The sequence below is a fragment of the Capra hircus genome, chromosome 3 (genome assembly GCF_001704415.2).
Source record: "Capra hircus breed San Clemente chromosome 3, ASM170441v1, whole genome shotgun sequence".
Lineage (NCBI taxonomy): Eukaryota > Metazoa > Chordata > Mammalia > Artiodactyla > Bovidae > Capra > Capra hircus.
Window position 1 is genome coordinate 3,058,430 of NC_030810.1, and position 17,331 is coordinate 3,075,760.

The 17,331-nt window shown below is 54.4% G+C and overlaps 1 protein-coding gene across 3 annotated transcripts in view; it reads right to left on the bottom strand.

Moving 5' to 3' along the window:
* TRAF3IP1 (TRAF3 interacting protein 1) overlaps positions 1 to 17,331 on the bottom strand; it is a 61,089-nt gene that overhangs the window by 31,195 nt on the left and 12,563 nt on the right. Inside the window, exons 8-15 of one of the 3 annotated variants that reach the window (XM_018040186.1) lie at positions 14,495 to 14,590; positions 10,598 to 10,699; positions 8,092 to 8,112; positions 6,976 to 7,060; positions 6,487 to 6,570; positions 4,545 to 4,668; positions 4,298 to 4,334; positions 1,204 to 1,280 (exon numbers count right to left, since the gene is read on the bottom strand). In XM_018040186.1, the coding sequence (XP_017895675.1) occupies positions 1,204 to 1,280; positions 4,298 to 4,334; positions 4,545 to 4,668; positions 6,487 to 6,570; positions 6,976 to 7,060; positions 8,092 to 8,112; positions 10,598 to 10,699; positions 14,495 to 14,590 (626 nt within the window). The remainder of the gene's footprint in view (positions 1 to 1,203; positions 1,281 to 4,297; positions 4,335 to 4,544; positions 4,669 to 6,486; positions 6,571 to 6,975; positions 7,061 to 8,091; positions 8,113 to 10,597; positions 10,700 to 14,494; positions 14,591 to 17,331) is intronic. The other 2 variants (XM_018040172.1, XM_018040176.1) reach the window with 2 other exon arrangements.

Consider the following 17,331-nt stretch of genomic DNA (forward strand, 5'->3'; position numbering starts at 1 on the left):
AACTATACTTTTCACAGCAGCGAATGTTCACCGAACAAGGGAATTTTTCCCCTTTTATCTTCTGAAGGCAAGAGATCTACCCATCTGAAATTTACTTTCAGAGGAAACTGAAACACAGGCCTAGTGTGCTTTGCATAAAAACAGAGTTATAAAATTTAAACCGACTGAAGCTTCAAAGGTTACCTACAGTAACAGCCTGAGGCACACACACTGGAGGTTTCCGACAGGTCTGCACAAACACTGCCAGGGACCGCGGAGAGCTCTCCAGGCTCCCGAGCAGGACGATGACACAGTGAAATTCCACAGCGACAGACCACAGAGGGCAGAGAGGGCTCTTTCCCTCTGAGAAGAGCGGGCGGCCGCGCTCTCCTCCTGCTGCTGGTTGCGAGGGGCTCCCTCTAACGGGGGGTTTCAGCCCTACGGGTCTCCTTGCAGCTGCTTCAGGCCATATCTTCGTGACAAACCAGGACATATTAAGCAGAATTATCTAAAATAAATAACGGTTAATCCAACTAGAAGGAAAGAGAAGCGGCCGCGTGAGTGTCTGCATATAAACTTACTGGATTATTGGCTCCTGACAAAGCTAAGAAACCCAGAAACTTATCTTAAAAACCAAGAAGTGAAGATTTATTCTTATTTTTTTAAGGCGCTAAGACAGAAAGCTCTTGGTGGCATCTGAGGTGCACCACCTGGCCTGCAGGTATTCACCCCGCGTCACGCGCCCCAGGGCAGGGGCTGGTGGGAGGGAGGTGGGGGTGCTAACAGAGCCAAGCCACACACCTGGAAGGGAGACAGCTGGGAGACCAGCCACAGACGGCACGCGCGCTCAAGTCAGATCTGAAAACTCCCCAGACTTCCACTCTGTCACCAGCTGGGGTCTCGCGGATGGACAGCCTGCCCGCCCCCACGGCGCAGGGAGAAGGGGCAGGCCGGGCAGGAAGGGGTCGGCACGGGCTCAGCGCAGGCTGAGGGAGGCCTCCACGCCACCCAGGACGGGACTAGACGTGGGTGCAGAGGAGCAACATCAGCCCCCAGAGCCCCGCGCCACCTATCCTGCCAACTGGGGGGCAGTGGGGGAAGGCTTGTAAGCACGTCCGGTGCCGTCGCTGATAATCACAGGATCTGAAGGCTGCACCTAGTCTCTGAAAGCAAACGTGTGAAACAGAGGTTAAATGCCAGCGCTTACAGAAGTCATTTCGTTACCTTCTCCCCAGGTCTGGCCGACGGCTGCAACTTCTCATAGTCTTTCTTAGTCTCCAGAATTTTTTTGACAAGTCCTCCTGTTGGAAATCAGTGGTTTAATGTTAAAGCAGTTCTCTGCCCTAAGGAGCCAGCTTACTCTAAGTGCAGGTGGGGTGAGGAGGAATGCTAAGATTCTTTCTCTTTCTATACTGAAACAGCTTCAAATACTCTTTACAAGATAAAAGAGCAAAGCAACTCTTTCAGCCTGTTGTAGACTAAGTACTAATATCTCTATGTGGCGGAAAGAGTCGTCAACTCCTTTTTTATTATTATTTTAAAACAGGATTACTCATGAGATAAACACCATATGAAAAATCATTTGAATATACCTTGTTTGGCACGTTTGACCTTGGAAACATGTGACTATTTTACATTAATAAAACTAAATTAAATCAAAAATTTTAAAGCCTAAAGATCGAAAGCAAAAGAAAACTATAAACGCAGCAGTATCATATCAGCATGCATAACCTAACAGAGAAGAGTTATTTTACCACTGAAAAACAGAGCCATTGGCTGTGTGTCCCTAAGTGGGCGGCTACTAAGACCCAGAAGGCACTCAGCTCTGCCAGGAGCGCCCTGACGTGCCCTCAGTAGACACATGGGTGGTAACCACTGTGCGTCCCTGAGGGGGCGGCTACTAAGGCCCAGAAGGCGCTCAGCTCTGCCAGGAGTGCGCTGACGTGCCCTCAGTGGGCACACGGGTGATAACCACTGTGCGTCCCTCAGGGGGTGGCTACTAAGGCCCAGAAGGCGCTCAGCTCTGCCAGGAGCGCCCTGATGTGCCCTCAGCGGGCACATGGGTGGTAACCACCGTGCGTCCCTGAGGGGGCGGCTACTAAGGCCCAGAAGGCGCTCAGCTCTGCCAGGAGCGCCCTGACGTGCCTTCAGTGGGCACACGGGTGATAACCACTGTGCGTCCCTCAGGGGGTGGCTACTAAGGCCCAGAAGGTGCTCAGCTCTGCCAGGAGCGCCCTGACGTGCCCTCAGCGGGCACACGGGTGGTAACCACCGTGCATCCCTAAGGGGGCGGCTACTAAGGCCCAGAAGGCACTCAGCTCTGCCAGGAGCGCCCTGACGTGCCCTCAGTGGGCACACGGGTGGTAACCACCGTGCGTCCCTGAGGGGGCGGCTACTAAGACCCAGAAGGCGCTCAGCTCTGCCAGGAGCGCCCTGACGTGCCCTCAGTGGGCACATGGGTGGCAACCACGGCTGCTGTGCTGCTCTTGGTCGCTCAGCCGTGTCCGGCTCTCAGCGGCCCCAGGGACTCTAGCCCGCCAGGCTCCTCTGTTCATGGGATCCTCCAGGCAAGGACACTGGAGGGGTTGCCGTGCCCTACTCCAGTTCACCACTGGTAGTGCTGTTTTAAGTTGCTGAGTGTGCGAAATGCAGGATAAAGAAACACGGCTCAAAGTGTTGGGAGCCAGAATTGCTGGCACGAGCAGAGATGTCCATGGACAAATCAAAGAACTTGGGGAAAACATAAATCATGAATCTAAAGTAAAAATACCAACATGAGCTCAGGATTGAACTTTCTTACGAAAAAGTTAGAAAACCCCTAGGTACGATGACCAACCCAGAAGCGACGTGCGACCAGGCTCCTTGGAGATACGGGGCGGGAAGAAGTGCACAAAGGAGCCTAAAACCTTTGTCCCACCAGAAACCAGGAAGCCACAGAGTCTACTGGGCAAACGTGGGCAGAAGGACATGGAGAAAACTCAGGTGGACTGAGACAGAACACATCAAGCGTGTTAAGGCCGTGACTTCAGAACGACATCAAAACCACCATCACCACCAGCACAGCCCTCAACAGTCACCCCTCAAGGTGCCAGGACACAAATGCCCTGTGAGGAACACCCATCAATAAAGGGGGAGCACGGAGCAGCAAACGCCTGGGGAGGGAAAGCCCGACAACGTGGAGTCGCCAACCAAAATGTGCTGGGGGGTGGGGACGAGAAGGCCACCCCCCACGACCCCCACGGAGTAACAGAGCGCGACCCACGTCCGGGCACAGAGACAGCAGGCGTGACCAGGAGCCAACACCACCACCACCGCCTGCTCTCGCCCAAACAAACCGAATCTGACCAGGTCCCTAGAACCAACTCACAGGAACAGAAGAGCATGAGAAAAACCGCACGACATCGGTGGGTAAGCAGCAGCACCCAACTGTGAGGAACCCTAGAGGACAAGCAACCAGCCTCTTCAACAAATAAATCACAAGTGGGATGGGGTGGGAGGGGGATTCTACAGAGAGAATTAAGAGTTAGATTAGTCAGCTGCAAACACAGGGGCCTTACCTGGACTCTGACTCAAAAGAACTAGGAAAGAAACACAAAACAACTGGGATAAAAAACAAGCATAGACGATATAAAAAGCAGGGGTGACTGCTTTTTATAGGCAATAATGGAAATATGGATATTATTCTTTAAAAAAAAAGAACATGTTTACAACAGAAATGATGCTCTCCAGGACCTGAAAAATGTGGGGCGTGAGGGGTCACCTTGGGTGGAGACGGAGGGAAGACAAGACGACCGCTCACCGCAAAAGCTGCATGATAGCCCAGCGTTCGCCAGACTACTCTCTCGGCCTTTACACATGTTTGAACTAAGAGAAGACATTGTGGGGACCTCCCTCGTGGTTCAGGGGCGAAGACACCACATTCCCAACACAGGGAGCAGGGGTTCAATCCCCGATGGGGGCACTAAGATCCCATATGCCTCACGCTGTGGCCGGAAAAACAAAAAGACACTTCCTGGAAAGAAAACAGTATTACAGAACTGTCGACCTGGAGGGGACCTCAGGAGTCCTCCAATCCCATGGTCTAACCGTGTGGGTAAGAAGGGACGTCATCTCCACAGCTGCCCACCGCTGACCTCCGGGTCCTGCCCCCATCCCCAATGGCTTCCATTGTCCCCAGGATGAACCACACACCGAGGAGGCATCCTCTCTACTGCTACTCAGACCCCTGGGCAAACCACGGCAGACCAAGCTCACTTCACCAGGCCCTTTCAGAGCACAGACGGCACACCCGGGGCACGCGCACCAGCCCACGACTCACCGTGCTTCTCGTCTTCCTCCAGGTCCGCCGCCTGGGCCTGAGCGGGAGAGGAAGCAGAGAAAACAGAGGCTCAGGCTTGCTGAGATCCCAAGCCCACACCCGCATGGATCTCATCAGGGTAGGGACCAGGTTAAAGAGGGCGGAAAACGAACTGGAACTTCCGAGGAGAGCTCTGTGCACACAGATCTCAGAGCAGGAGGACTCAGCCCGGCGTGTGACGACCCAACGTGCGCCACGCTTCACCCACCATTTCGAGCTCCGACATCTCGGGGAGCTGTGGGGTGGCCTCCACCACAAACTGGTCGTCTTCCTCGTTGTCAGAGTTCTGCGACTCGGTGATCACGTTGGACACGGTTTTACCACTCCCCGTCCTAAACGAAGAGAAACTGGGTTCCATTGGAAAGTTTCCCCTGGCCATGCACCCCCATCAACCCCAGGCGCCTGGAACTGCGTGCTCAGTCCTGCCCAAGTCTCCCCGCCCGCCGCCCCTTCACCCCGTGCCCTGGGGAGGCCAGGCCTCCCGGAGCACTCAAGCGGCTGCTGACCCCCTCCCAGGCCTCCACTCTCCAGGTGCAGGGGAGGGAATGGTTTCCCTGTGCTTACAGTAGCTTCTAGACTACGCTCCCTAAAATCTGCCAACTCCGAATTTCATGCTGTCTGAGCTGCTCTGACAACAGATGAACATTGTCTGCCATTTGACAGAGAATGAGATGGCTGGATGGCATCACCGATTCGATGGACATGAGTTTGAACAAGCTCCAGGAGTTGGTGACGGACAGGGAAGCCTAGCGTGCTGCAGTCCATGGGACAGAACTGAGTGACTGAATGGAACTGACTGGGCTTCTCCGAGAACCAGCGCCCTCGCCCTCGACCCCAGCCCTGATCGCCCTCACCGGCCAGCCCTGGGGCCCACGCTGCACCCCCAGTGCTGGAGAGGCCCCACCCAGTCGCTGGGCTCGGGGGCCCCCAAATGCTCCCACACCCCTCTCTCAGCCACAGGCCTATGGCAGAGCCTGGTCACCACCACAGACAGCAGACACTCAGCCCCAAATCCAAGCCCCTGCTCCGTGACCACCCCACCCCACCCCAGAGTCTTCCCATCTCTGGCTGGAGAAAAGTCCAGGTGATGCTGACTGGACCCTTCACCTCGTGCCCTGGGGGCGCCCGTGAGCACACCCTGCCTCTCCACGCTCTGCGGGCCTCTGGGATGGGCGGCCTGTCCTCTGCAGGAGGCTCAGCAGCACCCTGGCCCCGAGCCCAGCTCGACGCAGGGCGCCTTGTCTCCACGTCCTCCCCAGTCCCGATGCCACAAAATGTCCCCAGGGGCGGCCCCGAACGAGGACCTCGGCCCTGGTCCAGTCTGGGCACCAGGCCCTCCTCTCTTTCCTCTGAGCCCCAAGCCTCCACCCCCAGACTCACCGTCAGCTCAGGAGAAAGACAAAGAGCCAGGAGTTCACCGCCCAGGACCTCGCCCACCCACCAGCCCCCTCTCCGTGAGGCCAGTCCCCCAACACGCCTGCTGTTTCCCACCAGCCTGCCCCCAACCCACACCACCCGTGCCTCCCGTCTCCCCTCCCGACTGGACCATCCCCACCACTTTAAAAACAGGAACTCTCTAACTTCTCTCAGGCCTTCCCACCACCACCTGCTGCCTCATTCCTTCGCTCCCCTGGGCAACAAGGCTTAAAAGACACACCAGCGCTGCCTTGGCCCTGCCTCCCTCCCAGCTGAAGCCCGCTCCAACCAGCCCGCTCTCCTCCTCCTGTTCCTCACTCTGACACTTTGCAGCGTGTCCACACTGGATCCTCAGGGAGATCCGTAACATTCATGAAGCCCTGCGTGTGGCCTGTCTATACTGCTCACGACTTTCTGTCTTTTGTCTCTAATCTTTGTGCGATTAAGCCTTTACATTCTTTTATCCCATTTTCCCCGGACTGTCTTTATGTTCAGAAAATCCTCTTCTCTAGAGATGGAAGGCATACACTTTCCCCATAGTGGCAAAGATGTGATTGCAGAGCACGAACCCCTGGGTGGAGGGGGTCTGGCCTGTGCTTAGAGGTCGGGGCCTCCCCCAGGTGCTGCGCTCCCACCTCAGCCTGTGCGCCACCCCTGCCAGTCCCACCTGCGCTGTGGAAGCCCCACCCCCGCTCCCAGTGGCCAGACACCGATGTGGCTGCCCGGGGCCCCACCTGTCTGTGGTCAGCGCCTCCACACTCTCCTGCCGTCGAACCCGGGGAGGCGCGGGCCGTGCGCTCCCAGGCCGAGGTATCCTCCTGAAAAGAGACACAGGACACTTGTGCGTTTCCCAGTGGACAGAAGAACACCCAGGCTAGTGCTAACTTCCAGGCCACCTCCAACCTTCCAGTTAGGACACGGTCTGCAGAGTATTAGGGACGCCCCACTAAACTGACAAGTCCAAAAGCACCCACCTCTTAATCTCGTTAAGGTAAAAAGAGCGGTAAACATAACGACCAGGAATCAAACCCGTGACAAAATTTAGCCGAGAGGACAAATCTCCCTTAACCTCTGAAACACTCACAGGAGTCAGGTGCACCTCAGGTACGAGAAGATTAAGTGGGCTTTGCCTTCTCTGAACAAACACTTGCTCATGGCTGAGCTCAAGCAGCGCATGAGCTGGGGCAGTACGGAGAGGCGGGGGCGGGACCGGGCGCACAGACCTGACGGCCGCCGGGAGCTCGCCGGGCGGCTCGGGGCTCTCGGGCGCCTCGCTCTTCTCCTGGCCGGGAGCTCCGACGTCTCCTTCTGGACGGGCGGCCGGTCCACCAGCAAGTTCGAAAAGGAAAAAAGAACAAAACAAGTAAACATGTGAAGGGACAGCCATCAAAACAATGACAAATATGAATGACCATTTTCTCATCATTTGGATGAAATTAAAACAGACTCTTGGTATCTAAATTTGGGGGAGGTGTGGGGACATGGGCAGACTCAAAGAACAAACTGGGTCAACTTCTCAAGAAAACTGAATTCAACAGGTAGGTCTGTCAGGCCAGCAATTCAACTGAAAGGAAAATACAGCCCAAGGACAGAAGCGGACACACACGTGTAAACACGGGTGTGTCGAGGGGCTCAGCCGCCGCTCACCACAGGGACAGACACCAGCAAACTCGGGGAGCTGCGGTTTGGCCCCGTGTCACACGCTCGTGTGATACAGTCATCGTGTTAACACACTTATAATCAACAGCGTGCTGTCCTCGGTCGTGTCGGCTCCCTGTGACCCCATGGACGGTCGCCCGCCAGGCTCCTCTGTCCACGGGCTTCTCCAGGCAAGGACAGTGGAGTGGGTAACGTATCTAACAATTCCATAGCGTAGGTGGGGGTCTAAAAGGACACTCATCCAAGTTATGGGCACGGGATTACCAATGCTTTTTGTTTTCTTCATATTTAAAGTTTTTTTATTTTGGCTCTGTACCATATTATTTTTATAATCTGAATAAAGTTTTGTTCATTTTGATAAAGATTTAATCAATAAACAATAAACCCAAACTATTAAGACAATTAAATTTACTCTACTATTTAAACTGAAAGTGCTTTATATGTTAGAAAATAGTAAAACCATAATTTGATTATTGGAAATATAATTTATACTCAAGAAAAAAATTCCTGAAATGCATTCTTTTAAAACATAAAAAGTTAAATCTTAAATTGGTGGCTATGTTTCCTTAAGCTACTTTCACTAACACAATGTATAAAACATAAATCTGAGAGTGCATGTCAGTATCTGTACACATGGACACAATTTATACCAAACAGATTTATTTAAGGCCATTACTTACCTGCATCACTAGGACAGTCGCCTAAAAAAAAAAAAAAAATGCATCAAAGAATCAGTTTCTGTCAGGAAACTTCAGTATATTTAATGATCAGAAAGGGATTTGAGAAAAATATATTAGTAATAACTTTGGATGTCCATTAGGGGAAAAATGGTCATTTCCTCATGGTCTTTTTTCCGGCTTCCTAATGCCACTGTTTTATTTTTAGAGAGAGAGAGACAAACAAAACCATGAACCATAATACGTCATTACTTGAAAACAGGAGACAGGAATGAGGAGACAGCGCGTCGGTCACAGAGCTGAGTGGCAGGCACAGAGGCAGGAGGTAGCAGAGCCAGGCGCAGGCAGGCGGGCCGTGCCACGCGAGTGGGCCGCGAGGGTCTGCTCGTCGGCTCCCAGGCGGGAGGGCGTCTGCCCTCAGCAGCCCGCCTCGGCACTCGCCACCCCGGGCTTTGCCTCCAAGTGCCACGTGATAGGGACAAGCATGACGGCCGAGGCCACGACCAAGGAGGGAAGCGCCGAGGGCCGGACGGACCCAGGGCGGTCTGTGCTGGTCTCTTAAAGCGCACGAACACGTGCGCACAAGAGCCAAAGTCCCTGGATGCAGGACGAGAACAGACGCCCCCAGGGACGGCCTAGTGACCCGGAGGACACACGCTTAAACGTGGGGAGGGCCAGACTGCAAAAGCGGCCTGTGGACACCAAGGTCAGGGCCACAGACAGGCCGCCCCAAAGGGGCCGGCTCTGGGGGTGCAGGGGGCCAGCCTTGGGCCTGACACCTGCCTCCTAGAGGTCCGGCCGTGCAGAGGGCAGTCTGGAAGATGGGGCGGCCTGGGAGGACGCGCAGGGGTGCGAAGGGACCGGTACGAGAGCTGCCTTGCCCCCGAGGCCCCGACACCATGGCCCCAGGCCTTCTTCAGAGCCAGGAGGGGCCGTGGGCCACGAGGGGCTCCGAGGGCGGCCGAGTCCTGAGCTGACCCCAGGCGCTGCACACACTCGGCGGCCTGCCCCCAGCCCAGCACGGCACCCCACCTCACAGACGCCCCCGCCCTGGGCTCTGCCTGCACCACCCAGCCTCCACCCGCAACGCCCGGGCCGAGGCCCCCTCGGCCCTCCTCCCCCGTCCCTGGCCGGCGCCCCACCGCCAGGCTCCCAGCCCCTGTCAAGGCCACCAGCGGCCCCCCTGCCTTCGGGTGCATCCGCCCTCAGGTGTCCACACGCTTCCAGGCAACCCCACTGCTCCGTCCCTCCCCATCACCCCACAGCCCGGGCCAGTCTGGACTCTGGACTACGCGCTACACTTCCCACAGGATCTGAGCATCATGAAGCCACTCACCCCTCAAACAGCCTCAGCGTCCTATCTCCAAGCTCGCAATACAGCCACTGGCCCCAACTTCCGCCCCTGCCCTGCCCCCAGGGCCTCCCTGACCCCAGTGTGAAGTCTCCCCGCAGATCACCCCCACACCATCTGCTGCAGTGCCTGCAGCTTCAGCTCACCCAGGCGCTCTCTGCCCGAAGGCTGAGCGCACCGCATGCCTCCAACTGGCACTTTCTGCTGAACAGGCTGGCAAACACCAGCCCTCACCTGCCCACACCCCTGCAGCCTGGACACCTGTGCCGGGCCTGGCGCTGGGGCACGATATGGGAGCAGCGGGTAGGGCACCCCTCCATGCCCGGCAGGACCTCCAGGGCCTGAAGAAGCGCATGCTGGTCCAGAAAACGGGGGATGTGTGTGCACGTACGCTGGTTCACTGTGCCGTACAGCAGAAACTAACACACCACTGCAAAGCAACTGTACTCCAATCAGAAACCTTTTTTTAAAAAAAAGCAAATACTGAATGTATAACTTTACTAAATTATTTTTTTTTTAATGCTGATGAAAAACATTCACGCTTGAAAGCAGAACCCTGGTGAGGGGGGCTTGAGACAGAGAACAGTGAATAGTGGGGTTGCTCAGTCCTGTCCGACCCCGTGGGCTGCAGCCGACCGGGCCCCTCTGTCCACGGGATTGTCCAGGCAATAGTCCTGGAGTGGCTTGCCATTTCCTTCTCCAGGGGATCTTCCCAACCCAGGGATCGAATCCAGGTCTCCCGCATTGTAGACAGGCGCTTTCCCGTCTGAGCCACCAGGGAGAACGTCACAGAGAGGTCAAAGTGGAGACGGCCTCTGAGCTGCTGGGAAGGCCTCTTTGGACGGGAAACCTGGGGCTGCGGCCCGGCCTCCGGGAGCCCCAGTAGCAACTGAGGCTTGTCCCTGGGTCACCCCGACACTTCTGGGCTCAGGAGAACTCGGGACTCGGGAAGGTCTGCTGCCCTTGGGCTGGGACTAGGACGCTCTCCTCTAGTTTATTGAACAGGCAAGAGCGAGTCACCAGCCACGTTAGGTCCTGAGTGTGGACGACAAGGGGCTGGGCCTCGGCGGGGGTCAGAGGCCTGGGAGCCTGTGGCTGAGGCCATGACCCCGGGACACCCCGTGTGGGGGACATGCGGGTGGCCACCCTCCCTCTTACCTTTCTGCTTCGTGGCTGGCTCTGACTCAGCGCTGCCTCTCCACGGACTGGCCGCACTGTCATCTGAAACACTAGCTGAGTTAGTATTGGCTTCTTTCGCTCCTGACGTCAGATAGTTACGGCGGGTGATTAAGAGGGGGACGAGCAGCGGGGTCACGGGCGGCACCTGACGCCTCTGCCTCCCCACCGCCAGTTCCCCAGGGATGACCCAGGGCGGCTTTCTAGAGGATGCACCTGGACCGCTCCCCCCAAGCCTGGCTCTGGGGTCAGGAGTGGGGAAGGGGCGCCCGGGAAGTGGGCAGGCCCCACCCACTCAGTCGAGGCAGAGGCCGGGGGCCTCCCCCCCACCGTTTTCCAGGACGGCCTCACACCACCAGTCCCCCCTGGAGGCTGCAGCTTCAGGACGGCAGGAGCAAAGCACTCCTGCCTCCACACAGCCCTACACACGTCGGAAGCTCCAGCACACCTGCCTACTGTTTACTGACTGACAGATGTTGACCAAAATAGAAAAAAATATCAAGTACCCAAGAAATAAAATATTTCTATTGAAAACGAAAGCAGGGGGGCTGAGGGGACACACTGAACTGTGGCAAGAACCAGGGAGGAAACCTGATCCATTACCCAAGCACCGCCCCCCACATCTAAGAGGGATCCGGAGACAAGCATGAAGCCGGGAAGATGTCCCCTTTCCTGGAGCACAGTCTCATGATCACTCACAGGTGCTCAGAGAAGGAGCTCATGTCAGAATTACGCTGTCATTGTGAACCAAAGAACCTTTGTTCTTGTCGAATAAAGAGTGGCTTCATTTTATGTAGTAGAACTACATAGGATAGACAGCATACAGTTTTCTGAGGAAATTTTTTTTGATCTGTTAAGAATGATGTGGACCTAAACAGCCTGATTCAAGTAGTTAATTGTTTATGATATCTCACAGACAGACAGCAACCAAAGAACCAACATGAAGTACTATCAAGTTCTAAAACAAATCTAAAAATCAGGGTAAGTTGGGCAATAGATGGCCAATTTTAGAAGAAAAAACACCCCAATCACTTTAAGTTGTCACATGCTATTCAGAAGCGTCAAATACTTTCTATACTGCGGCAAACGCCACCAACACAGTAAGTGAATTACAGACGCGTTCTGTCCGTAGCTCGAGGAGACCAAGGACACTTTGCACAATTTCATCTCCTCAAAGTTCTTTCTCTATTTTTTGAGAGGCTGACGACGGTTGTTTTAACATTTCTACAAGTAGTCTTACAGTGAGGTTTATTAAACCCCAAATTCACAGAAATAGAAAGTACATAAAAAAACAGACTATACCTTCACTAATACTACTACAACCAATCCTTATTCAGAGAGCGGAGGTTAGCCAGCTTGGCAAACAACAGCTTTAGAAAAATTAAAATCACTATGAATTGGCACAGAGAAAAACCGCAGCGCATGAGCACCACCTGCTGATTGAAGTACTGGTAATTACCGAGTCCCGCAGGTGAGGACGAGGGCCAAACGCCGCTCCTGGAGGGGGCTCTCACCCCAGTGAGAGCACGTGCGCAAAGCTGGGGCGCCTGGTGGGCCCACCCCAGTTACTCCCCGGAAGCGCCTCAGCCAGCACTGGCCCGCAGCACAGCACAAGCCCGCGCTCTGCCAGGGCTCTGCGCAGCGTCTAGCCACACAGGGCTGCTGACCATGTCCCAGCGCAAACGCAAACATCCAGGCTTTACACCAGGGGAGCTGCCTGGCACAGGGACCAGCCCCAGCCTCACATCCTAGGGTGCAGAGACGCTGAGTGCATCCTGACGGGACGTAAAGCAAAGGGCACAGCGGCACGATGCAGGGTGAGGGCGAGCAGGCTCTTCAGCCCAAGTCTGATCAGGTCTTTATATCCAAGGGAAATATGGGAGGTGGGAGGGGGGCGGGGGCTCTAAGCTAAAGGACACCACGAGGAACAAGCAGACAGACATGCTGCACCCGACCAGCAACCACAGCACTCTGGAAAGCCAACGATCTGGGACAGAAGTCGGGGCGCGGGGATATCCAGGTTCAAAGCGGCTGAAGAGACAAAAAGAACAGGCTCGAGGGAGGGAGGGCCTGTGGGGAGGGGCCCCCAAGCCGAGGTGGCCAGGACCACACCCAGGCACAGAGAGCGCTTGGGACTCAGCGCGTGGCCACCAGGTGGCACCAGGCTCCCCCTCATCTCCACAAAGCCCTGGTCGGAGGCCCCAGTCAGGGCTCTGTGCTCCTTCGAGGCACAGCTCCCATTATTTTCACAGCTGCAGATAAAGGTCTACAAAGATCCACACAGTGCGAAACAACTCTCGGACCTGACTTTAAACCCATCACGCCCTCTCCGCACAGCGCTGGCTCACCCCAACTGGGGGCTCTGCCAGCTGCGTAAGTGACCAGCCCTGGAGCCGTCGTGCACAGCACGCCTGCGACTCGGCAGCCACTGCAGGGACCCTCCAGGCGGGCCTTCTCACACCCGGCATCCACGAGGAGACGCCGGCTCAGCGAGCACACCCCACAGCTCGCTCCAGGCCAGCAGGGACGCAGTCTGGCTCTGGAGGCGAGGTGCGTCCACGTGGGCCGCCCAGCTGCCCGTGCGCGGCAACCTCTCACTTCAGCTTCACCCCCAGCCCACTCCCCTTTCCCACAGCTCAGGGACCCCCTAGAGGCTGAGAAAAGCTCCCGCAGAAGTGAAACAAACCATCACAAGATGTGGCTGAATGGCACAACCCGTGTGGTCACTGAGAATGGAGTGTCCATCCGTAAGAAAGCGCTCTGCCCCGATGTAGGTCATTCGTCCCCCACACTGCTCAAGACCCAGATAAACCACACAGGGCTGACCTACTTGGAACAGGAAAACCACGGATCGTCACTGCTGAGCCGACAATGGAGCAGAAGGCCTGCACATACGTCTCTTAGAAACGCAAAAAATAAATGAGGAAAGGCAGAAGGCAAGCACAGAAAGGTGGGCCTGCTGCTGTTCTAGCTGCAATTACTGATGGTTTACAAACCAGCTAGATCCGAGGCAAGCTCAGCCCAGAAAAACGGTTACCTTTCCCTGAAGTCAAGATTTACACTATTTCCCCCTTAAATGTCACTCAAGAATGGCCACACTTCTGAAGAACTGAGCTAAACATCACAGAAGACGACACACAGCTATCATCTCGGATGATCCCACTGAAATTCCGAATCCGCACATCTAACCTCACTGTACCAGCAGGGCGAGGACGTGTGCACACGTCACACTGCCAGCCTCAAATGTAAAGGGTGCGCCATGGGGGCACTGCCCCCAGGAGCTCCGAGCACCTTAAAATATTTCCTGTGGCAAGGCCATGCTCTCGCTCAGTCGCATCCGACTCTGCAACCCCACGAGGCTCCTCTGTCCAAGGGGGTTTCCAGGCAACAAGACTGGAGCCTGCCACCATTTCTGCCTCCAGAGGATCTCCCCAACCCAGGGATGGAACCTGCATTGCAGGCAGATTCTTTACCGCTGAGCATGGGGGAAGCCCACTTATGGTGGAGCATTTTCTTAATAGAACACAGCAGAGTCGTCTGGAGAAATGAGATAACTCTCTATCTATCCACACCACTTCATAAAATCCTAGCAGCCAAGATAAAAGAAAGCACTTTCACTTAGATTCAGAAATGTCACACATAAAAAGGCAAGAAAAGGTTAACGTCAAGCTCAGTTACTCTTTTTCATTATAAAACTTAGCGGATTAAAGCAAACAGAATATCAAATCATTTTGGGTCTTCAATACATTGTGAAAAGAATCGGATGAACATTAAAGTGGTGGGAATAATAATAATAATAAAAAAGAAAACCAAACTGAGATGTAAATATTTCTTATCAAAGCAGTGAGGAATCTAAACTAAAGAATATATTTTTCTCACCTATTTCTGAACTTGTAGTTTCCTGATCTGGTTCATTATTTAATCCAGGCACTATGGGGTCTAAAATTTTAGCTGAAACAATATTCTCCTTTCTTCCTGACATGAATAGTTAACGACAGATTAAAATATTGCGAAGGCTTTGTATCCGGTTGCTTTGGTTTGTTGGGATTTACAGGGGTTTCTGCCAAGGTCGCCAACTGGCTGTCCCGCCTACTCAGCGGCCAGTTCTCCAGTCTCCACGGGACACTGGTAAGACACCCCCTTCCTGGCTTCAGGATGCCCCTCTCCAAGCTTGCCTCCACCGTGCTGGCCTGTGTCTCCTCCGCCAGAGCCGCCCCTCTTCTCCGACCCTCGAATCCTGGGCGCCCCGCTCCTCGAGATGGGTCACTGCATGAAGGACCTGCGCTACCTGGGAATTCCCGGCTTCTTTCACATCACGCGGCTTCTCCAGGTCTCTCCCTGAACCCCAGGCCACACGCCCGCCCGCGGTCCCAACACCTCTACCCGGCTGTCTTACGGGTGCCTTGAACGTAATGCCTCCAAAACAGAAATCCTGGCCCAGCCACCCTATCCACCAACCAGCTTCTCCCAAAGCTTTCCCCGTGGCCATAAACGACACCACCCAGGGTCAGGCTCTGGCCCCCAGGACTGACCCTCCCTCCAACTCCTCTCCTCGGGAATAGGTGCCACCCACTGCATCAGCATGCCCATCACCCGACCCCGATCTTCTCGGCAGGAACCTTTGAGCCCCGTGGTCACGGCCTGTCACTGGCACACAGCCTCAGCCCCTGGCGGCTCTCCGCCTCACTCCTGCCCCCTGCAGTTTTAATGGGGGCGCTTCTCAAGCCTGGGCTGGTCTCCATTCTGCTGGACACCCCCAGGGGCTGTGTTCACACTTAAACAGCACCCCCGGCAGACACAGCCCCCGACGAACCCAGCCTACCACTCAGGAGCCCGGTCTCCGGTCGCTTGACCTCTCTCTGCTCCAGCCTCTCCACCTGGCTCCCAGGCTCACAAACAGGCAAGGTTGTCTCAGCGATGGGCCTCTGGCCAGTCCTGGACACCCACAGCTCATGCGCTCAGTGATCCGAGCTGACTGTGCAGATACCCTGGGCCCGGACCCCCACCCCTCTAGGCGTCCTTTCCCTTCAAACGGCTCTTTGCTAAACTAATAGCAAAGTGTACACCCGGACCTCTCCTTATTATCTAATAGAGGGTATATCCCCTGACCTCAGCTTATTGTCTAATAGAGGGTATATCCCCTGACCTCTGCTTATTATCTAATAGAAGGTGTACAGCCTGACCTCTCCTTATTATCTGATAGAAGGGGTACACTCTGATCTCTCCTTATTATCTAACAGAAGGTGTACACCCTGACCTCTCCTTATTATACAATAGAGGGTATACACCCTGACCTCTGCTTGTTATCTGATAGAAGGTGTACACCCTGACCTCTCCTTATTATCTGATAGAGGGTGTGTACCCTGACCTCTCCTTATTATACAATAGAGGGTATATATGCTGACCTCTCCTTATTATCTAATAGAGGGTATATACCCTGACCTCTCCTTATCTCACAGAATGTATACACCCTGAACTCTCCTTATTATAAAATAGAGGATATATACCATGACCTTTCCTTATTATAAAATAGAGGGTATATACCCTCACCTCTCCTTATTATCTAATAGAGGGTATACACCCTGACCTCTCCTTATTATCTAATAGAAGCTGCATACCCTGACCTCTCATTATCTAACAGAAGGTATACACCCTGACCTCTTCTTATTATCTCACAGAATGTATATACCCTGACCTCTCCTTATTATAAAATAGAGGGTATATACCCTGACCTCTCCTTATTATCTGATAGAAGGTATACATCCTGACCTCTCCTTATAATCTAACAGAAGGTGTACACCCTGACCTCTCCTTATTATTTGATAGGTGTATACCCTGACCTCTCCTTATTATCTAATAGAAACTGTACACCCTGACCTCTTCTTATTATCTAATACAGGGTATATACCCTGACCTCTCCTTATTATCTCACAGAAAAGGTATACTCCCTGACCTCTCCTTCTTGCCTGTCTTCTCCCTCTAGAGCAAACTCTGCCTGAGGGCAGGGGCCCCACAGACATCTGCAGAACAATGGGAGCCTCCTGTGGACCACAGGCCAGGGCCTGATCTGTGGCAGGGAACCTTCGCTTGGGGGTGGGGCGCCCTGTGGCTCAGACCCTGGGTCGGCGGCCCCGCTGCCCTGCCCCACCCCGGCCGCCCGAGGGCAGTGCTGCAGCGCCAGGGCCCCCTCCCAGAGCCGAGCAGGCGCATCTCCAGGGCAGCAGCTCGGTGGCCAAGCAGAGGACCCGGCAGCTAAAGGTTTCGACTCGCCGGCGCGCGCTCTCCGCCTCCCCTGGGGCTCACTCAGTCTTACCGAACTGTTTCACGGCATGCTCCTTCTTAGCTTTACTGGAGGAAGAGTTACGCTCTTTTTCAGGGGAGAGACTATTTTCACTGGTTCTAGAGTCCCTTCTTCCTGACGTGAAATTGCACAATGAAAATATGTATTAATTGGTAATGCTGCATATTATTGAATGAATGAAATTAAAATGCATTCCCTAGCTGAAAGCGCTTCACTTTGCTACAATTCACTAGTTAAGAATAAGCAAAAAAAAAAAAGACTCTCATATTCTTAAGCAGAATGCTTTTTCGATCCTCTAGAGATTCTGGAATGGCTTTCAGATTCTCAGTATGTTCAACAAACGTGATACTCCCCCCACCCCCACCCTTCTAGTAAACTCAAGGCTTCTCTTCTCAGCAGGAACACAGAGCACCTG